We start from the raw sequence: 27,783 nt of genomic DNA on the forward strand, positions 1-27,783 counted from the left end.
GCTGGCTCACTACACGCAGGGAGGAATATTTTCACGTGAGGAAATATTTAAGAAATGTGATGTCCTGCCTTCGGTCCATTCTGTCACCTCAGAACTTCGCCACCTCCATATGTTAATGCACATAAGCAGGCTTGTGTAACCACGGGTTATACATGCCAGCTATTCAATAGCACAAAACCCCTTGATTTCAAAAAGCAGAAATTGGCGTGCGTGTCTCTGCACATGTGGCCTAAGCTATTCCTACGGCTACGGTTATGAGCAAAAATAAATAAAAAAGCGGTGGCAACGAACATCTTTGAAACGTGATGAATTATGCTCCCAGCTGAAATCCAAAATAGCACTCCAGCTTCCCTCAGACACGTTTGCCTGCCTTCCCTTCCCCAGCTGATTGAATTGCAGTGGCAGGATGAGAGGCTATGGGAGGCCTGGGAGGCTTGAGGGAACAGGAGCTGCTCTGTTACAATTCTTTGAACTGAAACGGCACCCTCACATGAAGGACAACGTTGGCTGTGGCGCAGACTTAGGCGCACAGGCCTTAAGCTAGGGTTCCCATATTCCCAAAAGTGAAAACCCAGACAGAGGTTTGGGGTTTTGTTGGGGGGTGGTGTTGGAAGTTGTTGAGCCCAACTTTCCGTATGTCCAGGTTTCCCTGGACATTTTGCCGAAAATCCTCCCGGATGCCATTTTCCGGCCCAATTCCCGGACGTGTGGCAGCCCTATTGTAGAAGCATCTCCCGGCATTTCAGCAAAGAGCCAACAACTGCAGCCTCTTGCGGGGAGGGAAATATTATGAATCCCTGTGAACGACAAAAGAAAATGGCTGGGTAACTGGATTCAAAATGTGGAGCTTTCCTGCTGGGAGAGATCTCCAGCAGCAGAGATTAAATTCACAAATGAAGAAGCAGTATAGTGTTACGAATATAGCTTGTTAAAACCTTTTTATCCCATTCAGCTAGCTGCACACAGCAACCAACCACTTTCCACTCTTGCAATGAGCAGACCTTGGCTACTCCATGAACCCAGGATCTTCTGCATATAACATATGTGGTCTATGGCTAACCTTTCTCTCTCCCCACCACCCTACAATTTGGTAGCTGGGTGTCCTTACAAGGCATCCTGCAATCATTCAGGCATGAAAGACTTGCAACTCACTTGTAACTGTAGACTTTTAGACTAGTGAAAATTGAAATATCAGTGTGTGTGTGTGTGTGTGTGTGTGTGTGTGTGTGTGTGTTTAAAGCAAGTTTCTAACCCTCATGAAGATAGGTTTTAAAATATATGGGCCTTTAAGACCAACTGAGACTGCAATCTGATTTAAGTCCATGGGGGTCATTTTTTAGTAGATACATACAGAATTGCAGCTTTTTTTTTTATCTGTAAGCTGCCTTGAGTCTTGTCAGGGAGAAAAGCAGGGTACAAATTAATCATCATCATCATCTGCATGCAGTGAGCTTAGACCATGTGTTTGGGAAGCAACGTTAGCCCTGATCCATATCTGTCCTGTCGTTTCTTATGAAATTCTGCATTTTCATGCGTTTCCCCCTCCAAACCTTTTTTGATCTGAATTCGGAAAAAAGAACATCCTAGCTGTGATTTAAACTGGTAACATGTACACAACCTTTGTTGGAATTGACTGGCTGTCTGCATGTGAGACTCGGGGTAATTTCCCTTTTTTTAAAAAAGATCCCAGTAACACTTTTTGGAAAGAGAGAAGGGTGGTCTGCATAAGATTTCAGTGTCCAGAGCAGCTCCCCACTATGACTAGCAAATGCAGAATAATAAAAGTTTGCAGAGGAAAGCCATATACAGTGGTACCTCAGGTTAAGAACTTTATTCGTTCTGGAGATCCGTTCTTAACCTGAAACTGTTCTTAACCTGAGGTACTACTTTAGCTAATGGAGCCTCCCACTGCCGCTGCACAATTTCTGTTCTCATCCTGAAGTAAAGTTCTTAACCTGAGGTACTATTTCTGGGTTAGTGGAGTCTATAACCTGAAGCGTCTGTAACCTGAAGCATCTGTAACCTGAGGTACCACTGTAATGCAGACTGGTACGATTTAAAGACCACAGAATCCAGCTTGTCAGGGCAGAATCTTTTATTTCCTTGCTTATTTCTGAAGATCGGAGCACCACAGAGTCCTGTGTGAACGGCAATACATACTGTACTGACTGCATATGCTAACAGTAAAGGCAGAAATGTGGGGTGTATCATCTCAAGGCCCAACTTCCAGCTGCAGTGGCGCACCTGCGCAGCTGTAGTTTGAGATGAGCTATGCACTCCCTGCCAGCAACCCGCCAGGCTTGTTCCCGATTTGCAGTTCAAAGGCCAGCTTATCAGGCATGAAGCTAAATCACCTGCCAGCTTGCCTTGTTCCCTTGGAAGATATTGCTGTCACCCTTTTCAGAAAACCAAGCTGTTATTATGAAGAGAAGCCATTTATTATGAAGGCGTTTACAGTCACGCAAAGCATTTTCAGTTCGACAAAGTGCTTCCATTTCTTAGTCATTCTCCTCCGCAGCCTTGCAGGAATACAATCGAAATGAATTTTCATACCGTTTCACTGTTTATGGATGAAAGCAGGATTCTAATAACTCAGACTGGCGACCGCATGCCGTACGTGGAGTGAGACAACTAAATCTGACTAAGAGAGTACCGTGGGGGTGGTTCAGGAGATTATCATATTCACATTTGGGTGGGCGGGCGACAGAAAAGTCTCACATGTCTTTAGTAGAAGCTACAAGAGGTTCTGTCTTGTGTGCAAAGGCATTTAACTCAGGAACTTGTTCAGAGGCTCATTGGCTTGATAGGGGCAGAAAATGTTATTTATGCTTTCAGGCACTTGGCCTCAGAAGCAATGAATTCTGGGAATGGCTGCTGTAACCCGGGGCAGCAAAGATTACCAGGATCAACTGGCCTTCCCTTGGAACAATGGGTGGTTGTCTGCATGAGGCGTCCTTTGAAACATTGCAGAGCTATTGGAAACTGACACCAAAGGTGTGATGGAGGGCAGAACCTCAGAAGAGCTCAACAGCTATGAATGGACTGATAAAGGGAGAGAGAGGCAGCAGCTACCCAGACTAATCCGGTTGAAAGTCAGGGGCTAAATCTCTGACTGCACTGTTTTGAGCAACTGGAATAACTGTGGGAAAGGAGGGATAAGGAGCAAAGGTTTGTGGGGTGGGAATGGAGAAGCTTTGGTCATCTACTTGCTTCAAAACAGCTGGGTATCATCTGCCACCCTTAAACTCTGCAGGAAAATCTCATTTGCTCATCCTTTCCCTTCCAGAAGGCACACTTCATCCTTGCCACCCTGGGCTCCTTTGGGAGGAAGGGTGGGATATAAATTTAATAAATAATGATATTGTGAGGTGGGGGGAGGGAGCAGGAGGCTTCACTTCAACGACCATTTCCCAAATGCTTATCTTATGTTTTGTTTTTTTAAAAAGGGTAAAGTCAGCCTTCATCAAAGGGATTTCCCACCAGCATACAAAGAAATGGGAAATTGCAAAAATAAAAAATAGGAAGGGTCCTAGTTGAGTAGGCCTCATGCAGTAGGCCTCACGTTCAGTGTCCAGGTAGCAGTGGAAGAGAGTCCAGTTTGAACGCCAGGCCCCAAAGAGCTGCTGCCAATCCGTGTAGGAAATACTGATCTAGAGTCTGGCTCAGTCTAAAGGCAGCTTTTTAGGCTGACAAACAATGAAGCAAACTTAAAAGAGAAATAACACAATCCAGTTAGCTAAAAAAAGAATAATTGTGGTGCAAGACGCCTGGAGAATTAAAAATGTTTTAACTTGGTGTCAAAATGAATGCACTGGTGGTTGCCAAACATATCTCCCACGGGGGACAGGGAGCATTCGTTCCATAGTCAGGATGACACCTCCAGAGCAAAGTCCCTCTCTTTTGCACATAGGGCTGTCATATGTCCGGGAACTGGGCTGCAAAATGGCGTCTGAACAGATTTTTGGTGTATTGGCAAAATGTCCAGGAAAACCTGGACGTATGGCAAGTAGGGGTAATTTTATTTTTTAAATGCTTTTAATATAGCCGCAAATATACTTGCCCAGAAATGGAAAGAAGAGGAAGTACCACCGAAGGAGGAATGGATAACTAAGACAATAGACTATGCCAAAATGGCAAAGAGGGCCGTGAAAATCCGGGACCTGGATGAAAAAAAGTTACTACAAGATTGGACTAAATTTATAGAATTATCTTAAGGTCCACTGTAAAGACTTAAAAACATTAGCAGGATTGACATAGCATCTATGAAGTCATGTGAATTAGGGTTATCAATGGACTTGAACTGAATGGAAAACTTAAGATGTGTAAGGTAATAAAGGGGAGAAATTGGAAACCAGTGGTGGGGAAGTCTGGTAGGGATGAATAAGTAAGTAATATGGATGTTAAATTGTTAAATTATTGAAAATTGGGGGAAAATATAATATAATAAAATAAAATAAATGCTTTAAAAATCCAAAAAATGTATTTTGGGGAGGGACAACAACATCGACCAAAAAACCCCACCATCCAACAACTTTTGGATTTTCACTTTTGGGAATATGGCAACCCTACGTACTTCTCCAAAATGTGGAACACAGAGAAGGGCCTCCTCTGACAAGCACAAGAAGTGTTGAGCTCTCCAAAGGCCTGCAGAGGGAAATATTCCCTTGTCACCCTGTTTTGACCCTGCTGGAAATGCCAGGAGTTTATCTGCACAACGTGAGAGGACACTCACAAGGAGTTTGCGGGGGGGGGGGGGCAGCGAAGGGAGGAAGAGGAGGATATTCTGAGAGCCGCTTCCGAGAGTATGCAGTTGTTTGTGTGTCATGTGTGTGCAAAGTAACTGGTGAGATTTTCCGTGTTTTATTTTTAGAACAAGTGCCTTAAATCTAAGAGTGGCTGAGATCGCAGGCCTCGTCCCAAGCTTTGACACACACCCTGCACTAGAATTGGAATTAGCGCAGGAGAGAGATAGCCAGAACCACGTGGGATGTGGACAGAGAGACCTTTAATTTCCTGAGACATGGACGGACAAATGGTTGAGTGGGCAGATGTAAAGGGGCAAGGATGGGCATGCGTGCCAACCAAGCTTTTCTCTGCCTCATGCGCTGCCCCTTGGCAGCACTGGAGCTGTTTCACACATTATGCAGAAGGAGGCAGGATAGACTGGCAGGGAAAACAGAATTCTGGACTGTACCACTTCAGACGGCAGGGGTGAGTGGGACCTTACCTTTGAATGCTCCCTCCCAATAAAACTCCCTGCATTAAGTAAGCTAGCCTATCAGGGAGAAGGTTATGCCCTAAATCAGAGATAGGGAACATGTGGTCCTCCAGATATTGTGGGACACCCATCAACCCCAGCCAGTACAGTGTGATCAGGAATGATGGGGGTTCACCAATAACTAGGAGACTTCAGGTTCCCTAGCCATGCCTTAAACCATTCTCACCATAGCTGCCTTAAACCATTCTCACCATAGCTGTCAACTTTTAGGGGAATTTCCCTGTAAAAAAGGGAAAAGTTGACAGCTATGATTCTCAATGATGGTGCTGGCTCATTGAATGCAGGGAGATTTTTTTTTTTAGGCGGGAGAAGCATTCAAAGTGCTAACCGTCCAGAATGGTACTGCCTCCGTTTTTGCCATTTCCTCCAGCGTAACATGTAGAACGGCTCCCAGCCATAGAGGCAGCCCCTCCAAGAGCCAGCAGGGAGCAATTCCAAGCTCACCCACCCTGTGTTTCTTTCCACAGTGAGACAACCTTTCTCCTGGTCCATCTGAGTTGACCAGTGTGGGGGAGACTGGAATTCACAGGTAGGAACACATTTGAGATCATCCCACATGCAGTGAGGGCCAGGCCAGTCAGAGAGTAACGGGGACCTGTTTTTCAGGCCCCACTGATGGTGACCCAGATCAGTCCTCTTGCACCATTAAGGGGTACTTCCCCCCCTCCATCTGAAGCCAACAGCCCTCCTCTCAAGCCAAACTGGGACTGCAGAGTTCATTTCATCTTGCGTCCCCTTTCTACCTTCATAGCATGCTAGGCCAAGGCCGCCAACAGCCCAGAGTGGGATATGGCCTGGCCTTTCTGCCTCTTGAATCTGGATTTTTAAAGGGGTGAGGTCAAGGGATTCCTGCCCACCAGCTGGCTCTCTGAGGCCGGACGCAGAAGGGGACGTTCACGCGGCCCGTGCACTATCTGCCTTTGATAAAGCCGTCCAGCACGCGGTCACTGCGCTCAGACAGCCAGTAGCCAGCCATAGCGGCCACGGCACCAATGAAAATGGCGGTGAAGACCATGTCTCCTTTCGCAGCTAGGGTGGCCAGCGCGCAGATGATGGCACCGAAGAACATCTGTTGCAGCACAACCACCTCGTCGTCCGTGATGTCGTCAAAGAATCCTTTCTCGGGAGCATCTGTGGGAGAAGGAACCAAGTCGTAAGAAAAGGGAAACCGACAGCTTTTGTCACTTAGAGCCTCCTAGTGGCTGCACCAAGTTTTAATGAAAGCCACAACTTTGTTCTGATTTTGCATTTTACCTCCGCACTTAGCATTAAATAGAAACAAAAGAGACTGAAGGGACGCGGGTGGCATTGTGGGTTAAACCACAGAGCCTAGGACTGGCCAATCAGAAAGTCGGCGGTTCGAATCTCCGCGACGGGGTGAGCTCCTGTTGCTCAGTCCCTGCTCCTGCCAACCTAGCAGTTCGAAAGCACGTCAAAGTGCAAGTAGATAAATAGGTACCGCTCCGGCGGGAAGGTAAACAGCGTTTCCGTGCACTGCTCTGGTTCGCCAGAAGCGGCTTAGTCATGCTGGCCACATGACCCGGAAGCTGTACGCCGGCTCCCATGGCCAATAAAGCAAGATGAGCACCGCAACCCCAGAGTCGGTCACGACTGGACCTAATGGTCTGGGATCCCTTTACTTTTACCTTTTAAGAGAGACTGAAAGGACTAACAAATTTATCATGTCGCAAGTCTTCATGGCCACAGCCCTATGACTCATGGCATAATAAATGTGCTGGCCTCTTCGATGGTTTTGCTACAACAGGCGGTTTATTTATTACTAATTGCAGTCATTATGTGCCGCCTTTCTGTAAAGGCAGTGCGCGATTTAAAATATTAGAATAAGCAATGCTACAAAAATATCCTCAGGCGAACTTCAGGAGCTGATGGCACCAGCTGGCCTGGCCCTCCTCACTTGTGAAGCAGACTCTCGCCATGGTTCTGAAAACTCGTATTAAAGTGTTTTTATTTGCATGTAATGCTGTATCTTGAGTACCTGTCTCTGTAAGAAGGAAGCCTTGTCTGATAGGTAGCGTTAACTTTTCTGTGGAGCCAGACCACTCATGAGAGACTTGGTTTGTTAGGCAAAAGTCATCTTCTGGACAAACCAAACACTGGTTCACAGCAACCTACAAAATGGCCGACAAAACTGCTTCCGGGGTAGAAGGCAAGCCCTAGAGACTGACCCCCACAGGGCATCATTGCCTCCTCCAATTCCCCAGCTAGAGAACATGTGCTGTAAAGAGCGATGCTGCTGCTGCTGCTGCTGAGGTTTACCTGGGGGTTTGTCTTCCACACAGATCCCCTCCTTGCGAACATGTCCTTCTGCGCAGACACACCGGTAGCTGCCGTCCGTGTTCTCACAGGCCTCGTTGGCGCCTGTGCATACGGGTTCTTCCATGTCCCCAGCACATTCATCCACATCTGGGAGAAGGGGGCATGGGAGTCACACTAGATGGTTAGGAACCATTTCCCCACAGAGGGTGGAATAACCTTTCTAGGCCCCAACCCTCCCACCTTATATACAGACAGAGAGCATTCTATCGCTTGACTGTAGCAAAACCTTCCAGTGATTTCCCAAGAAACAATAAAAATCATCAATTAAAAATAAATACATTTAAAATAATGAAAATTAAAGGAGTAAAAGAAAATTAAGAGTAAATTAATTTTAGGCTCCCCATTTGTGGAATGCTCTCCCCAGGGAGATTCGGCTGGCGCCGTCATTAATTTAGACAAAAACAACCAGGTCTTTTGCTGACTGACATTCAATGCCCTTTTAAATGTGGAAGGGGGGGGATTATTGGGTCATCTTTGCTTTTATTTTTATTATGTACAGTGGTACCTTTATTATGTACAGTGGTACTTAATTCGTTCCGGAGGTCAGTACTTAACCTGAAACTGTTCTTAACCTGAAGCACCACTTTAGCTAATGGGGCCTCCTGCTGCTGCCGCGCCGCCGGAGCACGATTTCTGTTCTCATCCTGAAGCAAAGTTCTTAACCTGAAGCACTATTTCTGGGTTAGCGGAGACTGTAACCTGAAGCGTATGTAACTTGAAGCATATGTAAGCTGAGGTACCACTGTATTTTGTGTTTTTTATATTGTAATTTTATGTAGTGAACCACCCTGACATCTACGAGTATACAAATATAATAAATAACAGTAAAACAAAATAAATAAATAAGATTACAGCACATTCACATCCATGTGTCTAGATCTGCTTCCCTGAACAGAAATGTTTTAAGCGGGTGCCTGCCTGGCATCACTAGCCAGTGAGTTCCTAAGTGTACGAAGAAACTGATTGCTGAAAGATGCACAGCGATAAAAGGGACCCAAGATTCCAGAAAAGAAACAGAAAATTGGGGGGGGGGGGGGAGAGGCACAGAGAAGCTCCCAAAGTTACAGCGACAACGGGCAGTCAGATGACTGGCAGGAATAGAACAGCAGCCTTAAATGATGCTTCATTGATAGGCCAAACAAAAGGCAGAGCTTTGTCTACTAGCTTTGTCACGCAGGGAAGGGTTAGCTGTGAGATAACTGCTTGAGAGGGCTTACCAAGGCACTTGACACCATCGCGCCGATAACCCTTGTTGCATTTCTTGCAGCGGGAAGGCCCGGCACCCATGCAGCCAATGCAGGCCTTGGCACAATCTGAACAGAAAGGGAAAGGCAGGATTAAGAGGCAGGTCTGGAAACTGGATGCAGACAAGGAACGCTAAAAGTTCTGTGGTGAAAGATGACATTGTCTCCTGTGATGAATGAAGGTTTCCAAATGGGCTTTGTTCTCAAGCCCTTGCTGCTTATGTTTCTCCTCCTCTTCCACCCCAGCAAAAGAGTGATCGGTCCAACATGGCATGTATTTTTTATTTTGTCCAGGAAGGGGGTTGCGGTGGAGGGACAGGGTACAGTGCTATAAATTGTTCTGCAGAGCCGAGTCACTTGCCTAAGGGCAGCACACTTTTAAGACTCGGGGGCTCTTACCTCGGCACTCGTAGGACCCCTCGGTGTTGACGCAAAACTGGTTGGCCCGGCAGTGCGCCATGTCTGTGCCACATTCATCTATGTCTGTGTGGGACAAAGAGAGATCTATCAACCCAGGGGTCATGCAGAACAGTTCTTGTTCTCTCCCCATGTGGGAATCATCTTCCTTTGCCCCCCCCCCCAATAATCAGCACCACCCTGCAAGGTAAAGGTAAAGGTAAAGGGACCCCTGACCGTTAGGTCCAGTCGTGGCCGACTCTGGAGTTGCGGCGATCATCTTGCTTTACTGGCTTGGAAACGCTGTTTACTTTCCCGCTGGAGTGGTACCTATTTATCTACTTGCAGTTTGATGTGCTTTTGAACTGCTAGGTTGGCAGGAGCAGGGACCGAGCAATGGGAGCTCACCCCGTCGCAGGGATTCGAACTGCCGACCTTCCGATCGGCAAGTCCTAGGCTCTGTGGTTTAACCCACAGCGCCACCCGCGTCCCTGCAATGTACCTATATCCAAAATACACAGCACCTTAAATCCTTTTTCACTGGTTGCTAAGCAACCATGGATTCTTTCCAGCCTAGTCCCACAAACTCACCAATGCACCTTCGGTCATGAAGCATCCAGCCCCTCTTGCAGCGAAGGCAGCTTGAATCTTCGGGGCCTGAACAGCGTCCGCAGGCCCGGTAGCACTCTAGAGAGGGGAAGAGAGCCTAGTGTGTAGGGGGGAAGAGCAAAAAGCTCCCCATCTTTCCAAGCCAAGGCTAGAGTAATAGCTCACGAAGGACTGATACGAACTACGGAAGGGAGGGAGGGATGCGTAAGGAAGGGAGACATTACTCCCCAGCATAGGGGGCCTACGCAGCACTTCAACACCCTCAGGCCTAAGATGATAAGGGAAGGAGGAAGAGGAGGAGGTAAACAGGAAACGCAGGCACCACTCAACCCGATACAGCGGTGAGGAACATAAAATCATGTCTGTGACACTTCCGCTTTCAAGGGCAGTAGCTGAGTGGTAAAGCCATCTACCTAGGATGCAGAAGGCCCCAGATTCCATCGCAGGCATGGTTCTCTACCTGCAACCTCAGAGAGCTGCTGCCAGCCAGTGTAGACAATACTGAGGCACATGGTCCATTGGTCTGACTTTGTATAAAGGCAGCTCGCTACGTGTTTCGCTTAATTCAGCCCAGGTTGAAAATATTCCATTGGTAAGAGTGATCAGCTGTGGTGACCGTACCTACAGACAGGGCCAGTGTTTAGACGATTAAAACCAGTTTTAAGAAACAGGGCTCAAGGAGGCCAGCTGGTAGGGTGGTAACAAGGGTTCAGCCCCAACCTCAAGGGCTCAGGTTTAACATCTGGCTCATTCACCGAAAAAGATCAAATGGGGGAAAGATCCCTCTCTGCCTCAAACTCTGGAGAGTCACTGCCAGACAGATTAGACAGGACTCCAGATGTTGGACTACAACTCCCATCATTCTTGACTACTGATTGTTGCTGGCTGAGGCTGATGGGAGTTGTAGTTCGGCAACATCTGGAGGATGCCCCGTTGGCTATCCCTGGGCTAGATAAACAGACAGTCTGACCTGGAATGAAGCAGACTCCTGTGTTCCTAAACATTCTTTTAGTAATACGTGCTAGGAGTGACGCTAAGCAATAAATATAACTATTATTACGCTGTATGCTGTGAACAGCCCTGAGATCTACGGATGTAGGGTGTCATACATATTTAATAAATAATGATATAGTGCAACATATGATTAGATTGTCTTATTTAGAGTATGAGTGCATGCCTAGGGATGCCAGGGGAATGTGTACACCAGCTTATATAAGAGACAGATGGATAAAAAAGGTAAAGGGACCCCTGACCATTAGGTCCAGTAGTGACCGACTCTGGGGTTGCGGCACTCATCTCGCTTTATTGGCCGAGGGAGCTGGCATACGGCTTCCGGGTCATGTGGCCAGCGTGACTAAGCCGCTTCTGGCGAACCAGAGCAGCACACGGAAACGCCGTTTACCTTCCCGCCGGAGCGGTACCTATTTATCTACTTGCACTTTGACGTGCTTTCAAACTGCTAGGTTGGCAGGAGCAGGGACTGAGCAGCGGGAGCTCACCCTGTCACAGGGATTCGAACCGCCGACCTTCTGATTGGCAAGTCCTAGGCTCTGTGGTTTAACCCACAGCACCACCCCCGTCCCTGATAGATGGCTACAACGAGGTTTGTGCGTTTTATTTAACGGAATATTGTGGAGATTTTCGGAACCCCATTCCACCACAGACAGGGGGAAGCTCAGGAACAGTGTGGTTGTGAGTATTCAAGGGAAACAAGAAAGGAAGGGGGTGGCAGGAAGGGAAGTCACTAACCAGCACTAGCCAGCACAGGCAGCAGAGCTTACATCTCCAGACCCTGCCCCCAGTCTAGCAAAGCATGGGCCCTCTACATACCCGCACATACCAGGTGGCTGTCGTTGCGAGAAGCTTCGTAGTAGCCATCTCCACATTCGGAACAGAAGGGGCCACCGTAACCCGTCTGGCACATGCACAGGCCGGTGCCCCTGCGTGTGCCATCACCGTCACACTGCCCATACCCGCTGCAAGGCTTCTGGGCACCCCCAGGGCAGGCTGTGGAGAGATGAGTAAATGCTGGGGTTCAGCAGACCTTAAATGGCAATGCGCAGACCGCCCAATTCAACACATGACCCCATTCCATACGCATTTACTCTGGAACGGTAACAATTCTGTATCTGTCTCTGTTCAAAGACCCCAGCTGCCCACATACTCCACCACTTCAATTTGGCCAACTTCCTTTAGAATCATAGAACTGTAGAGTCAGAAGGGACCTTGAGGGTCACCCAGTACAACCCTCTACAGTGAAGGAATCTTTTGCCCAATGCGGGGCTTGAACCCACAGCCCTGAGATTAGAGTCTTGTGCTCTACCAACAGAGCTATCCCTCAGTCCCAAGACATGGACAACATGATTAACAATCGCTGGATTCCATCAACCAGCCACACTTTCCGGGGGGCTGATAATCCTAAATGCACCTAGTTCAATGATGGCGAACCTTTTAGAGACAGAGTGCCCAAACTGCAACCCCCAAAACCCACTTATTTATTGCAAAGTGCCAAGACGGCAATTTAACCTGTATATTTCATTTTTCCTGTGTGTTCCACGTTTCTTCTTCTGTTGTAATAAATAATCCTTCAAAAAAGTTGTTGCACTACATTCTTCATTAAATTATATTTTCATTGATATATAATTTTATGGCGTAACTCGGCTGAGCTGCCCGATCCTGCTCCTGCTTGCGTGCAAGCAGGAGTAGAGCGCCTGGCTGCCTTCAGGTGGTGCAGAGGCTCTCAGGTGCAGCTTCCGGTCTGCCTCCACCTTCCCCAACCCCAGCACCTATTTAGCCTGGCTGCCTTCACGGGGTTGCAGGGGATCTGATGAAAAGGTGGGGGCTCCTTTAAACTTCTCCCTTGAGGGGACTGCAGCCATGAACCCCTCAACAGAAAGTGTGATGGAGCCTGCACCTCCCCAGCTGAGCAGCCCTGATCCAGCTCCTGTTCCCGTGCAAGCAGCAATGCTGCCTAGTGGAGCAGCCCGATCCCACTCCTACTTGCCTGCAAGCAGGAGTGGAGGGGGAATCTCTGAGAAGTGGAGCAGGTCTGCTCACTACGGTACCAGGGCTGCAGGCTTTGGATGTGCGCAAGCCCTCCTCCTCCTCCTCTCCCACCCCCACCCCCAGCACAGAAGCTATGGCCCTGCTGGGGCGACGGCATGTGCCCACAGAGAGGGTTCTGAGTGTTAGAATTCCTGCTCCACGATTGCGGTCATGGGATTGTTGTCTATCACATGATGGTATATGTTTTGACTCCACAAAGTGGGAAGTGACAGAGACAGGATGTTTGTGTTACTGTGTTCCGTGAAGTGGGACTGTTGTCCTTTGTTTTTTGTCTTTGCTGTCTGATGCTAGAGAGAGGAAGCCATGTTGCAGTGCTCCGTGTGTGTTTGTATGTAAATAAAGCAGATTAGCCAAAATGCTGAGTTGCTGAGGTCTGTCACGCAAGCTGCGCAGACTCTGCGGATCCCTAAGTGTGCCGATATCTGTTGGCATCGGTCGCTGTGATGTTCGGGCTGAAGAAAGCTTTTGAAGCTCCCGAACGAACGACCAAGAGGGAGAGAACATGCCAGTCGGACATGTGTCTCTACCAGGGTCCTACTCGAGTGTAGGGTGAGCTCCTAACACTGAGTGCATTCTCTGGCACGCGTTGCCATAGGTTCGCCCCCACTGACCTAGCTTTTTAGGAAAAACAAGACTCCCCCCCTTTACCATCCATCAGTCTTTCACAATAAAGTACCTCAGGACAAGTCCTCTTTGGCTATGGAGGGCTAATTTGGAAAGCCACTCCCAGCAAACCAGCCAAAAAAATATCCCACAGCGCAAACGAGTGTCTTTGACTGACCCCCAACAGGGAACTGACGCATCCAGCATATAAACTCAGAGGTCATATCTACTCCATACATTGAAAACGCTATTACACCACTTGACGGAGAATCCTAGGAAATGTAGTTTGTTAAGGGTGCTGGGAGTCATAGCTCTGTGATGCCAGCACCTGAACCAAACTACAGTTCCCAGGGCTGTGAAAAGACTAATTGTAAATGACTGCAAAAGTGGTATCAGAGTGAGTTTGAAGTACATGACACTGAGCACCCATCATCACAACACCACAGGAATCCACACAGCACCACTTACTGTGGCAGTCAGGGCCGTAAGTGCCGGGAGGGCAGCAGAGTTTCAGTGCATCCATGCAGAGCCACTGGAAAAAGTCAGGGTGCTGTCGCTGCCTGGGGAAAAGAGAGCCTCTGTTACTGCTCTGGTCCCATGCTGGGACTTATTTATACCACAGGCCCTGGACAGCTCTTTCACTGCGCCCAAGAATGGAGCAGTCAGAATTAGGCAGGGAAGGCCCCTCAGAAGAGATGTTCTATCAGGCAAGGATAGAGACACCTGTGGCCCTCCTGTTGTTGCTGGACTCCAACTCCCATCAGGCCCAGTCAGCAGGGAGGGATGATGGGAGCTGTAGTTCAACCACACCTGGAGGGCCACAAATTCCCCATCCCTGGCCTATAGTTACAAACATACTGAGCATGGAACCAGACGCAGGTCCTGGGATGTGTAAGGAAACATTCCATGATGGAAACTCTTGCTCTTTCCCACTCACTCATGGAACCACCAATGCTCCACGTGGTCTTCTCCCTGCTCCAACAGCTGGTGGCACGCAAAGTCTGATGTGGCGCACACACCCTCCAAGACTTCCAGCAGGCGGGTCTCACTGAAAGGAGGGAAAGAGGCCAGGTGAACATCAAGGCAGCTGGGAAAACCAAAGCAGTCCCTCCACCAGCGTTACAAAGGCTGCCCTCTCTGCTTCCCCTGCTAACCAGTCTACTGCCCAATCAACCATTTGTAAACCTCTGTCCCTCTTTTGACCAGCAAAGCCCAGCTGGCCCTATCTTCTTCTCAAAACTCCACCAGGAGAGCTTGCGTTTACTCTGCTCAAGCAGCCAGTCCCTAAGGAGTTCCCTTTTGCCCCCCTGAGTAAAGTCAGGAGGTGGCAATATGGCCGACAAGCCACCCTGGGGAGCTCGTGGGCGACAGCTGCGCTATCATGGAATAAACAGGCAAGATGTTTGTCAGGGTTGACAACATTTCCTTCTTTAATCCTGAGGGCTAGTAACTTGCTTTTAACAATCCAGAGCGTCAGCTTCAGCCGGAGCTTTTCGTCCTCCGCTTAATTCTGCAGCAGAGGTCGCAGACTACATTTAACGGCGCCATCTTGGCCGTGCGGATTTTTCTGAGCTCTTTCGTGATCAGGATTATTAGTGAAGGTTTGCCATCCCCACCCCACCCCTCCCATCAAGGCAGCAGCATCTCACCAACGGCCTGGCCCAACCCAGACCTCAGGTCACCTGTTTGCATATTTTGCAAGCTTCTCTTCTTCCCAGGCCGTGTTCCCGCCCCCGAAGTTCTCTCGCTGTGTCCGCTCCAGACCCTGAGAAGGCAGGAGAAGGCTCACAGCAATCCCAAAACTAATTTTTTTGCCTCCCCTTCCCCCAGCAACCCTGAGCGCAGCAACCCTTTCACCCCACAACCTGCATGCAGCAACCCACACATCCTTGATTTTTAAAACGCAGGCTCACCAAGCCCCTCTGCTTATCCCCCCACCCCCTATCTCTGTCTGTCTGTCTGTCTTTCTCTTGCTCCAGTCCTAGCTCTCCCTGGAGACAGGAGCTCAGGGGCTAGGCTGGAGACTGTGTGGCATCCCATCTCAAAATGCTTGCAAGTCCCTACTTTGTGCAAGAGCGGTCACACACCCCAGCCCAAGCCGAAAGGCTCTTTCAAGCCTCCCACCTTATTGAAGTTGCTGGCCAGGTCGCGGCACGTCTGGCAGGGCTCTTGCTGCGAAGGGCTCCCGCTTGGAACCCCGAGGAGCAGCAAGAGAAGCGGGAGCCAAGCAGACGCCATCTTCTTCCAGGGCAAAGCCATCTTCAGGAGGGCAGGGACCAGGCTGGAAGAAAGGAGGAGGAACCTTCAAGTGGGTGGTCCTGTTGGAAAAGCTTGCAAATCGCACCGGCAGTGCCAGGATGTGAAATCTCCACACACACAGCCTCCTGAGATAGAAGGTGATTATTCTGATTTTTTTATTTCTTTTTCAATATTTATCCGCTGCAGTGAATTAGTAACACTGAACACTCGTTGCTTTTTCTTCAGCGATGGAGTCAGGCTGCAAAAGCACCATACATTTAAAGCACCTGATATCCTCCCAAGAATCCTGGGAATTGTAGTTTAAGGGCGCTGGGAACCGTAGTGCCACGAGGGGGGTAAACAGTTCCCAGGGCTCTAGGGGGAAAGTCATGCATAAAAATACTTAACTGAGGTTCTACCTCCCCCAACATAAAGCCTGCCCTCCCACCATTAATCCTGGCTACGCTCATGAAGTTATCTGCTTTAAATGAATGGCGTGCATGCCATTAGATGGGTTGCTTGCTGGCTCTTGCTTCCTGGAAGCCTTCAGCTAGAGGTTGGGGTGCCCTAGCTTTGGATCCTCTTCATTGGGCCTGGACAAGACGAGCCACAAGACCCCCTCCAACTCTTAGGATTTTATGGGTTGAGGCCTACCCAGAAACTGTGTTACGACTCAGAAACCTTGCTGAATGGCCCACAATGCATCTGGGCTGCCTGGCTAGGCCTTTCTCTGTAGCAGCCAGCGCAGTCCGCTAGTTACAGAAACCTGTCTTTGCCACCTGTCTGAGAGGCCTTCACAATTGGGGGCTGGGAGGGGAGGAGAGGGGCTGTCAAGCACCAGGAAGACCACCGTACGTGGCTGCCATCTTGCCATCTCGCAAGCTGAGCAGGCATGTTGTGTAGTGAGGAAAAAGTGCCTCTCCAGGCTAGCTGTTGCAGAAGAGAGCAGGCCCCCAGCCAGCACCGGATATTGCAAATTCAGATCCCGGGGCCTGACGCCAGCTTCCGAAGCCGTTTCCAGGATGCGAGCGAAGGAATCTCTGCCTAAAAATAAAGGCCTGAAGCAGGTCCTCGTAGCTGTCAAAGTGCTCTCACCGCTAAATAAAGCCAGGAGGAGGAGGATGTGATTATCTCCCTCTGCAGCACTGGTAGATCCCAGCCTAGAGCTCAGGATACATAAAAATGGCAAGCTACAGGCTTGCGGGATCTACTCTCCGCCGCCTGGAATTACGGCATTCCATGCTATGCCAACTCGGAATACAGCCACTGAAGTTAATGGGCACTGCTAACTTCATTCATTACAGCCCTTACGATGTCAACAGTTGGTTAAAGCATGGTGCTGATAATGCGAAGGTTGCAGGTTCGAATAGGACAGCTGCATTTCCCTGCATTGCAAGGGGTTGGACTAGATGGTGCTTAGGGTCCCAACTCTACAATTCTATGATTTCTACGAACTGGAACGAGATACAAAATAGTGGGCCCAGGTGCACTTGTGGTGCATATGGAGGACAATGGTCCTTCATTGTTAAATTGCTCTGGGCAGGAGAGAAGAATCAGGGTTAGGCCTTTCCCAATATGATGCTCTCCACGTGCGCTTGGACTCCAAATCTCATCTACCCTGACTGCTGGTCATGCAGCCTGGACTGGTGGAAGTTGGAATCCAAAACATATGTAGGCTTGAAATCATGAAATAACATTTTATCTGCTTTCAAGAGCCTTACTCTGGCCAGGGGGCTGAACATTTTTACCTCAGGGAGTTTCAGGGTACAGAACCTGATGCTCTTAGAGGAACAAATGATCCGCTCTACATTTATTTTTATTTATTAAATTTATTGGTCACTTTTTTAAAACCAAGGTAACTCAAAGCGACTCACAATAAATAATCAAACAATTACATACATTGAAACTGGCATAAAAGGGAAAATGGGAGAAAAATAAAAAGAGACAATCCTATTTTAGGTGGCCACAGATAAGATTAAGAGCCTGGCAAAAAATGAATTTTTTTTTACCTGGCAGCTGGCGCTATGTAATGAAGGAGCCAGAACCACGCTGGGGAGAGCATTCTGCAATCAGGGAGCCACCACTGAAAAGGCCTGTTCTCGTGTTGCCACCCTCCAGGCACATGAAACGGAGCCTCAGATGGTGATCAATAGTAAAGATTTTCTAAATGAAATAAATCCTGGGCAACAGGCCACTGTGAACTGCTTCTCCCCAAGCATCATTTGAATTCCAGGCTAATAACAAGGAGCAAATCTGTGGATTGTGCTTCAACCCTGTTTTTTGGGAATCTGAGCATTCCTGCAGCAGGAGCTAGATCAGGAGTTTTGTTATCCCTTGCTACATGTGCATCATCTCAAGCCCTCTTAGGGAAGACAGAAATTTATTATTATTATTATTATTATTATTATTATTATTATTATTATTTACCCACCCTAAGGTCCCAGGGCAGGTAGTTCTGCATAACTATACATTTATTAGCATACAAAACTCGGCCCTCCAGATGTTTTTGGCCGACAACTCCCATGATCCCTAGCAGGACCAGTGGTCAGGGACGATGGGAATTGTAGTCTCAAAACATCTGGAGGGCCAAGTTTGAGGAAGCCTGAAATAAAAGAACCAATTCACATGGCGTTTTAAATCACACCCACATACAGAAGCCTTTGAGCCTCTGCCCATCAACTTCCTATCTATAGAGCAGGGGTAATCAACGTGGTGCCCTCTGTATGCTGTTGGGACTACAGTTCCCATGAGTCAGAGAGGTGTCCTGGTTAAGACTAGGACCTGGGAGACCAGGATTCAAATCTCCACTTGGCCATGAAGCTCACTGGGTGACCTTGGGCCAGTCACTCACTCTCAACCTAACCTACCTCCTGGGGTATACAACAAACAAATAGGCTGGCATGGCTAATGGTGAAGGATGATGGGAGATGTAGTCTAGCCGCAACTGGAGGGCATCACATTGCTATAGAACAGAAGGGAAAACCCAGGAGTGCCCAGACCACATTTGATGGAGAAACCAGCCCCCGTCTGGAGACCCATAGATCCTGGGTGGCGCCACCTATTAAGAGTGAACTCAATCTTGCATCTTGCGCCAATCCTCACACTGCACAACCATTATTTGGGATTAATTTATGCAGAATGAAAACCATAACCCGCTAGGCTTCGCCGTTTATTGAGGCGAGTTAGAGCAGCCACTCAGCCGACATAGGAGCCAACTCCTAGGGGCCGGGGCCCCCACAAAGTTGGTGGGCATTCCCATTCAAATGGTGGATGGGTGGGTGTCTGTGTACTGTGTCATGTGATCGATTATGATGGTCGGGGCTTACTTGGCCCCCCACAATTTATTTATTTTTCCAAGTTGGCACCCCTGGCACCCGATTTCCGCCATCCTGACTGCCCAACGCCTGGTTTGAATTTAGCAAAATCCTGCCATTCATCGCGTGCGGCGCTTCTGCACCCAGGGCAATCCGTCGCGCGCTTGCTGGGGAGCAAGTCCGCAATAAATGGGATTTATTTGCAAAAACAAGCACCGGCCGCATCTAACCGGGGATCGCGATTTATGGAGGGAGCAGCATGGGACCCTGGCTAGGCCTGTGGCCCGGACCCACCCACGAAGGCCTTGGAGAGAGAGAGAGAGAGACGGTGGCTCTGACCTCTCCTGCAGGCGACGGTGCGCCCTATGGCGAAGAGGAGAGGCTGCAGACGGACCGGAGGGTGGGGGAAGCGCGCGATGCCCACCCATTCTCCACTCCCCGCGGGGGAAAGGACTTGTTTGTTCCGATCTTCCCCCACCCGCGTCCGGGGCACCTACCTACCTTCCCTCGCCCCCGCTCGCCCTTCCGGAGAGCCTGCGCGGGCCGGCAGGGGCGAGGCCGGCGGGGAGCAGCGCCCACTTTTGCGCACGGGGCTGCTTGCAGCAAGCGAGGCTAGGAGCGGAGAAGTACCCCTCCGCCTGCCCAATGGACCTCGGTCAGCTGGCCGGGACCGCCTCTCCGCCAATGGCATCGGGACATGTGCGGTTACATCATCCCGATCTCCTCGCGAGTTGCCAATCGGCGAGCTCCGTCCCCGCCGCCCCGCGGAGCAGCACCTGTCAGGGCGCGTAAAGGCGCAGTTCGGTCCCAGGATGCGGCTTCGAGGAGGGGCGAGAGGCTGGGCTGCAAACGGCTGAGCGCTGCGCCTCTGCAGCAGAATAGCAACAAGCAAGGGAAGGTGCTGCTGCTGCGCAGCGTGGCCCAGTTGTTGTTTATACAAAGCAGATCTCAGGCGGTCCTGGGCGAGACCAGATCCCATCCTCCTTCTAACCTCAGGCGTGAAATGTCTGACAAACGGACGGGATATCCGTGGCGGAGGTGCGGGGAGACGAGTTTTCTGACAAAACCCGTGACTTCGTGCACACCATACATTGAAAGCATATTTCCCCACCCCAGAGAATCCTGGTAAGGGTAGCTTAAAGGTGCTGGGAATTGTAGCACCATGAGGGGTATATTAAGGTTCCTGGGTTTTGGGGGGCACAGGCACAGTGTATGCAGCCTTAGTATTTTGAGCCCCTAAGAACACTGGGGAATTCCCCTAAACACATTCCCCAATAGACATTTGCTGCGTTTAATGACAGGTGTTTCTATAATATTTTATATACAGTGGTACCTCGGGTTACATATGCTTCAGGTTACATACGCTTCAGGTTACAGACTCCGCTAACCCAGAAATACAGTGGTACCTCGGGTTACATACGCTTCAGGTTACAGACTCCGCTAACCCAGAAATAGTACCTTGGGTTAAGAACTTTGCTTCGGATGAGAACAGAAATTGTGCTCCGGCGGCGCAGCGGCAGCAGGAGGCCCCATTAGCTAAAGTGGTGCTTCAGGTTAAGAACAGTTTCAGGTTAAGAACGGACCTCCAGAATGAATTAAGTACTTAACCCGAGGTACCACTGTACAGCCAATAAGGATTTCACAGTGCTTTGTGATATTGCCAAATCTTGCAACTGTGCAAACATAGACAGGGCAGGGCGGATGGAGGGGAGATGAGTTTCCTTGTGAAACCAGAATTTAAGTTTCAGTGCTGGAAAACACTTTGTTACAGTGTGATGGATATTTTAGGGAAGTGAGTTTGTTGTGCAAGGCCACCCAGTAAACTATAATTATGCAACCTGAAAGCACCCCCCGGTCAGCCACTGTGGGGAAGAGGACACTGAACTAGGTGGACCTCTTGTCTTGTCAAGCAGGAGTTGTGTTCTGCAGGGCAGCAAGGCAAGGCCTAACCAGGGTGTGAAACAATGCAAACTGGACAAGGTTCAGATGGGATGCTAGACAGGGCTCTGGGGAACAGAGAACTCTGAAGCTGCATTATTAAATCACCAGTTTATCGACTCAACAATGCCAGAAGTGGGGGAGCCCAGAAGACTCCCATAGTGCCGGCCACCCCCCAAAAGAACTGGCAAGATCCAGTTTTCATGCTGTAGCCCTTCCAGTAACCTGAGCCCGGAAGCTGCCTGCTACTTCCACTCTAGTTTGGAAGCAGGTCAAAAAGATATTTGCATGCAATTATGACTACAACATATAGCATGTTTCTTTGTGATTAATTTGCTCACTGTGCCAGCAGCTGCTCAAAAGAAACAGAGGAAGATAGAAGAAGAAGAAGAAGAAGAAGAAGAAGAAGAAGAAGAAGAAGAAGAAGAAGCCGCCCTGAGCCTGGCTTGGCTGGGGAGGGCGGGATATAAATAAAATTTATTATTATTATTATTATTATTAAGAAGAAGAGGAGGAGGAGGAGGAGGAGGAGAAGTTTGGATTTGATATCCCGCTTTATCACTACCCGAAGGAGTCTCAGAGCAGCTAACATTCGCCTTTCCCTTCCTCCCCCACAACAAACACTCTGTGAGGTGAGTGAGGCTGAGAGACTTCAAAGAAGTGTGACCAGAAGGGGAAGAAGACATGGATGATAGGGCATTTATTTATTTAGTTTAAAAAGTGATATCCAACCTATTTTTCAGAAGATCAAGGTGGCTTTTTTAAACAACAACAACAACAATAAAAAACAACAATCACAAAAACAATCCCACAGTTCAAGCATGGTCTGTTTCCTGAAGGACAAAGCCCCAGCTTGGTGCCTGTTATATATTTTGGGGCTATTATTATAGTATTTGAATTTCAATTTGTATGCCACCTTTCATCCAAAGATCCTGGGGCGGTTCACAGCAGAAAAATACAAATGAGAACACAAAATACATACTAAAACAAAAGCAAACCTTCTCGCCAACACATTTAAAAAGTCATAGATTGCTAATCAGCCCAAGGCCTGGTTATAGAGAAATGTTCTCGCCTGGTGCCTAAAGATATGTAGTGAAGGCGCCAGGCAAACCTCCCTGGGGAGAGCATTCCACAAACAAGGATCCATCACAGAAAAGGCTTCTTCTCGTGTTGCCACCTTCCAGACCAAAGAAGGGCCTCAGATTATAATTGCCGGGGCTGGAATGGTTCATATGGAGAGAGGTGGTCCAGTATTTTGATGCAATTGCCTTTCAAAAATAATTGCAAATGTAATGTTATATGGGCTACAACTCCCATCAGCTCCAGCCAGCATGGCTAGTGGTTAGGGATTATGGGAGTAGGACTCCAACTTCTGGAGGGTAGCAGGTTGAGGAAAGCTACCCTAGAGAATGAAATATACTCCCCCCCCCCAAAAAAAAGATAATATTGTTTAAATAGATATCCCACAACTGAGAACCTACAGTGGAAAGTCTTGCCTTAACATGTTTGCGTTCCATTCCTTGGCTCAGATAAAACACATACTGGTAGGGATTAGAGAAAAGCTTAGGGTTTTTCTAGATGCCGTTCCCTAAAAAAGACCTTCCCACTTTAAAAAATCAGCCTTCTCATTGCATTGAGTGAAGCTCAGCAGCTATCTCACCACTAAGTCCAGTTAGGAATCTTAAAGACAAGTCATGCTGGATTGGGCTTGGGGCCAAATATGCGTTTTGTTTTCTCATTTTGCATTTCTCTGTTGTGAACCGCCCTGGGATGAAGGGTGATACACAAATCTAATAAATAATAAAGATAAAAAATCTTCTGTTTCCAGAAGCAACCAGCCAATCAGATGCCTCTCAAGCAAGAATGGGGAATGTTAGACTTTGACTTCCATCAGCCCCAGCCAGATTGGCCAATGGTCAGAGAAGATGGGAGTCTAACAACATCTGGAGGCTCCCAGCTCCCCCTACTCTATGGGTTCCTAACCAGAGCATGAAAGCAATAGGTACCCATGTTGGTTGCCCTTCGTATACGGTACTTGGTCGTATACTGCTCCCTGCCCGTGTAGAAGGGATTCCTCCGTTCTTGCAAGCATGGTAAATATTCAGTAGTTGCACACTTGGTAGCAAAATGTCAGGATCTTTCCAAACAAGCTAATACACACACATCTTGCACTCCACAGGGATACACCTATCCACTTCACTGCTGTGCCCAAATGCATCCGTTCACATGGTCCAGCTATCCTGTGCCATCACGGCTACTGGGAGCAGGCTGGCCAGTGATGGATCAACACGGAGCCTTCATGTCCATGCACTTCCTGGAACCACACAGGGCCCCCAACGCAGCCAACTTCTGAAAGCTTTTCCTCTCAGGACTCTACGGAAGGGTGAATGCTGGCCCCCGTCAGCTGTGTGTCATCAGACTGGGGAGGCAGCAGTGGTGGATAACGCCAGCTTGGCTCCTTTTCCCGGCAGTCCCGCACCGCATCCTCCAGACTCTTGCTGATCCACACCGCGTGTCTCCTGAGGCTGTTCCTCTTCTCCTGGCCCACACCGGGGCCAGCCAGCGCTAGCAGGAAGTTGAAGAGCTGCGATGGCAGAGAGTAGACAGGCGCCGAACGGAAAAGCGCAGGGATCTGGTCTGCAGGGAAGAGCTCCTCAAAGCAGGCAACCATATACCGGTCCCTGGATTTCCCAGCCAGGAAGTCTGGCAGGATGCAGTTCAGGGAGGCCAAGAAAGTGCTGTCGGGCTTGGCGGCCGGCAGCCTGTCTTGATGCTCCCAACCCAGCCACTCCGAGCAAGCAGCTTTGGCGCCATGGGAAAAAAGCAGCACAACGGCTCCGCCTTCTTGCAGGACCCGGTGCCGCTGAGCATGGAGCCACTGCATGGGCCCCAGGGATCTCAGCTCCCCCCGGCTCCACAGCTCCAGGGATACAGTCAGCTGCAGCCGGGCCAGTGCGCCAGCCAGGGTGCCCACCAGGCGCTCAAAGCCAGTGTGGTCGGGAGAGTAGAGAACGAGGATGTGCCGTCCCCGAAGCGCTCCTGGCAGAGAAGAAAGAGAGAGGGCGTTTGTCCACGGCTTGGTGTTCCGTAGATAATGACCAGCCACTTGTGCACCTTGCCATTCCAAAGCTCAGTATGTCCAAGGCCAAACTTCTCATCCTAACTCTCAAGCAATCGTCAAACGCTCTCTTCTTCTATTGGGAGAATGCGGCCCTACAGAACTCTTATCTATGGCCCCCGGGACTCTCCTCTCTCTGGCCCTACCATGCTCCTTCCTGGAATGCTATTGATGTTTGGGTGGAGACAATGCTCTCCTGTTCCCACTACAAATATTAATTTACTTAGCAAATTGCACAACCACTTATCACTGCTTTCGTGAAGGGCTGACTTTGCAAACATAACAGCTCTATGTGAACTGTTGTATTTCGCATTTAATTGCTGTTCAACACCACTTTGAACTATTGTTTCTTTCCTTCTCTACCCATGTGTGATAACACCAGCTGAGAATAAAACTTTGTGCATCTGACGAAGTGGACTCTAATCCATGAAAGCTGACACCAAACTGTATTTGCTAGTCTTTACATGCTACGAGACCCTTTGTTGTCCTACCTCCAGAACTGTAATCTTCTTTCAGGATCCTGAGCCATCCTGTGGGGGGGAAAGAGATGTCAGAGAGAGCTCTTCAATCAAGAGGACAGGCATGCATGAAAAGAAAACACCTCTGAGTCATGACACGCCACAGAAAGGAACAGAGTGAAGGGGCTACATAAACTGGTAGCATTTTAATCTGTAAGAATGCATAAGACCGCCCTTAGGTTGTAACACTTTTGAATGCTTTCTTCTGTAAATGACACTGCTATGCTACAGGAGGGGTCAGAAGAGGGCGCTCTCCCCCCAGCTGATCGCAAGGCAGCAGGGAAGTGCTGAAGAAGGCACAGCCTTAGAAGGTTGGAGAAATCAGGGATGGGGAAGAAATTTGGCTCCATTCGCATGAGAACCAAAAGATTGCTATCCTTCAAAACTCACGCTTCTCTGAATTTTGTGGTGCATTCTAGTAGAGAAGAAGAAGAGTTTGGATTTGATATCCCACTTTATCACTACCCTAAGGAGTCCACAGAGCCTAGGACTTGCTGATCAGAAGGTCGGTGGTTCGAATCCCCGCAACGGGGTGAGCTCCCGTTGCTCGGTCCCTGCTCCTGCCAACCTAGCAGTTCGAAAGCACGTCAAAGTGCAAGTAGATAAATAGGTACCGCTCCAGCAGGAAGGTAAACGGCGTTTCTGTGTGCTGCTCTGGTTCGCCAGAAGCGGCTTAGTCATGCTGGCCACATGACCCAGAAGCTGTATGCCGGTTCCCTCGGCCAATAAAGCGAGATGAGGGCCGCAACCCCAGAGTCGGTCACAACTGGACCTAATGGTCAGGGGTCCCTTTACCTTTAAGGAGTCTGAAAGCGGCTAACATTCTCCTTTCCCTTCCTCCCCCACAACAAACACTCTGTGAGGTGAGTGGGGCTGAGAGACTTCAGAGAAGTGTGACTGGCCCAAGGTCACCCAGCAGCTGCATGTGGAGGAGCGGGGAAGCGAACCCGGTTCACCAGACTACGAGTCTACCGCTCTTAACCACTACACCCCGCTGGCAAGTAGGGCTTGCAATCACACATATTTTAGGCCAAACAGCATACAAATATGTGTGCAGTAGGAGAAACGCACATGGCAATGCTGGTGAATTTCTGTGATGTGGAAATATGGTGCATGGGAATTAATACTAGAAAAACAAGGAGCTGGAGAGGAACTGATAAAAGATTCATCCATCCCTGTTGGAGAGGTAAGGCAGGCTCATAATATCACAGCGGGTGAAGCAGAAGCTGGGATGACTGTGGGGAATACAGGAGATAGATCAAAAGCGATAAGCAACCGTTGTGGGTAGCGCATTGGGAGCCACAGAAAGTCTGCCTTGTACCTTTCAGTGCTTCTTTCTTGAGCAGCAGCACGAGCAGGATAGAGCAGGAGCCCAGGAGAGCCATCAGCCAGGCCAGTGCCCAGCGTCTTCGGAAATCTGCATGAAAAGCATGGAGGGGAGAAGGAATCATTGGGTGATCTTCGGTTCCCATTCCTGCAGCAATCCCTTTCACCCTCTGCTCAGTGGCTGGCAATTTCCCCCGCAACCAATGGTTTTAAGACTGAAGAATGCAGCCTCCCGGTCCAGACGTATTCTTTAAATACTGCGCTTGTCTCGCTGGAATCGGGGACCAAGTCAACAACCTTATCAGGCTTGAAGAGAGAGAGAGAGAGCTTATCCATACTTCTCCTTGCCCTGCTGCTTTCTCCTGGGGAAAGCCGCTCTTCAGTGCTCAGTCGGAGCAAACAGCGACCCGGGCTTTCTCTGGATGGACGTTTGCTCCAATTTAGCACTAAAGAGCAGGTTTTTTCCCTGGGAAAGGAGCGGAAACCATTTGGACACATGCTTTCAAGGCACAGGACAACTGTGGATGAGCCCTTAGTCGTGTGGTTTGTTTAGTGAATATCCAATGGCTACATTCTCCTCCACCTCCCACAAACTGGGGTTTGTGTTCTTCAAGCAGCTGGAAGAAGAGCACAGTAGGGGGCGGCAGAGGGCAGAGAAAGAACTTTGAGTGGAGAGGCGTCCCACTTGTCATCCTTTGGAAGCTCCTGGGAAAGTCATCCAACCAAAGCTGATATGGCCTGGAACTGGTTCTGTATGGTGCATCCGGAGTCATGCCTGCCTATAAAAGCGAGCCTGGAGCAAATGTCTAGGATGTTGCCAGCAGGTTCCAGGAATCCTCTTTGTTGTGACATTTTTTTTGGGGGGGGGGGGGAGTTTGTTTGAGCCCAGGGCAACAGCCCAGGTGGAGCTCTGGGCGAGAGCCAGAAAGCAGAAAAGAATTGAGTGGGAAGGTGTGTCAGAAGGAGAAGGGATTGTTTACATCTGTTAGTAATTTGTGTTAATGGGTTTGTCGTGTGTTTTTGTGACAGCTATTGCTTTAGCAACCAGGCAGAGGACAGCCTTCTAGGTATTGACACCCTCCTCGCGGAACGCGCTCCCTTCAGATGTCAAGGAGATAAAGAATTACACAGCTTTTAGAAGACATCTGAAGACAGCCCTGTATCGGGAGGTTTTTAATGCTTGATGTTTTTATTATGTGTTTAGATATGCTGTAAACCGCCCAGAGCGGCTGGGGAAACTCAGCCAGATGGGTGGGGTATAAATAATAAATTTATTATTATTATTATTATTATTATTATTATTATTATTATTAGCTTTCTGTATCCCACTATAAGGGATGAGGTTAAACCACAGAGCCTAGGACTTGCCGATCCGAAGGTCGGCGGTTTGAATCCCCCCGACGGAGTGAGCTCCCATTGCTCAGTCCCTGCTCCTGCCAACCTAGCAGTTCAAAAGCACGTCAAAGTGCAAGTAGATAAATAGGTACCGCTCCAGTGGGAAGGAAAACGGCGTTTCCGTACGCTGCTCTGGTTCGCCAGAAGCGGCTTAGTCATGCTGGCCTCATGACCTGGAAGCTGTACACCGGCTCCCTCGGCCAAAAAAGCGAGATGAGCGCCGCAACCCCAGAGTCAGCCACGACTGGACCTGATGGTCAGGGGTCCCTTTACCTTTACCTTACCCCATTAAAACTGATTTTTAGATATGAAGTGGTATAGAAATGGTCTAAATAAATAAATAAGTAAATAAATCCCTGTGCAACCTCTATTCCCCAGTTGCCCTTGGAGGAATTCAAAGTCA

At 49.0% G+C, this 27,783-nt stretch overlaps 2 protein-coding genes and 1 long non-coding RNA gene across 7 annotated transcripts in view; 1 reads left to right on the plus strand and 2 right to left on the minus strand.

Annotated features, from left to right (window-relative positions):
- Nucleotides 1-5,863: 5,863 nt before the first annotated feature.
- Nucleotides 5,864-20,222, minus strand: CRELD1 (cysteine rich with EGF like domains 1). Of its 4 annotated transcripts, none has more exons than XM_080992363.1 (11): nt 19,583-20,222; nt 15,658-15,814; nt 15,216-15,298; nt 14,471-14,581; nt 14,002-14,093; nt 11,695-11,871; nt 9,847-9,942; nt 9,259-9,342; nt 8,833-8,928; nt 7,556-7,702; nt 5,864-6,409 (listed from the first exon to the last, which is right to left on the minus strand). In XM_080992363.1, exons 1-11 carry the CDS (start codon nt 20,062-20,064, stop codon nt 6,189-6,191), a joined length of 1,746 nt encoding a protein of 581 aa, XP_080848489.1. In that variant the 5' UTR covers nt 20,065-20,222; the 3' UTR covers nt 5,864-6,188. The 4 variants fall into 4 exon arrangements, with proteins under 4 accessions (XP_080848489.1, XP_080848492.1, XP_080848491.1 ...); XM_080992366.1 differs by having other exon boundaries at nt 15,658-15,851; nt 19,587-19,720; XM_080992365.1 differs by having other exon boundaries at nt 19,587-19,716.
- LOC308470296 lies at nt 20,072-27,271 on the plus strand. The gene is made up of 2 exons (XR_013982349.1): nt 20,072-20,123; nt 27,015-27,271. It is a non-coding gene; the product is annotated as an uncharacterized lncRNA (long non-coding RNA).
- Nucleotides 21,709-27,783, minus strand: part of IL17RC (interleukin 17 receptor C) — a 36,909-nt gene continuing 30,834 nt past the window's right edge. For both annotated transcript variants that reach the window (XM_080991882.1, XM_080991883.1), the window contains exons 17-19: nt 25,981-26,076; nt 24,633-24,671; nt 21,709-24,062 (exon numbers count right to left, since the gene is read on the minus strand). In XM_080991882.1, coding sequence (XP_080848008.1) covers nt 23,389-24,062; nt 24,633-24,671; nt 25,981-26,076 — 809 coding nt within the window. In that variant the 3' untranslated portion in view covers nt 21,709-23,388. The remainder of the gene's footprint in view (nt 24,063-24,632; nt 24,672-25,980; nt 26,077-27,783) is intronic.

Source organism: Podarcis pityusensis (assembly GCF_964106645.2).
Source record: "Podarcis pityusensis genome assembly, chromosome: 2".
In the NCBI taxonomy this organism is placed as follows: Eukaryota; Metazoa; Chordata; class Lepidosauria; order Squamata; family Lacertidae; genus Podarcis; species Podarcis pityusensis.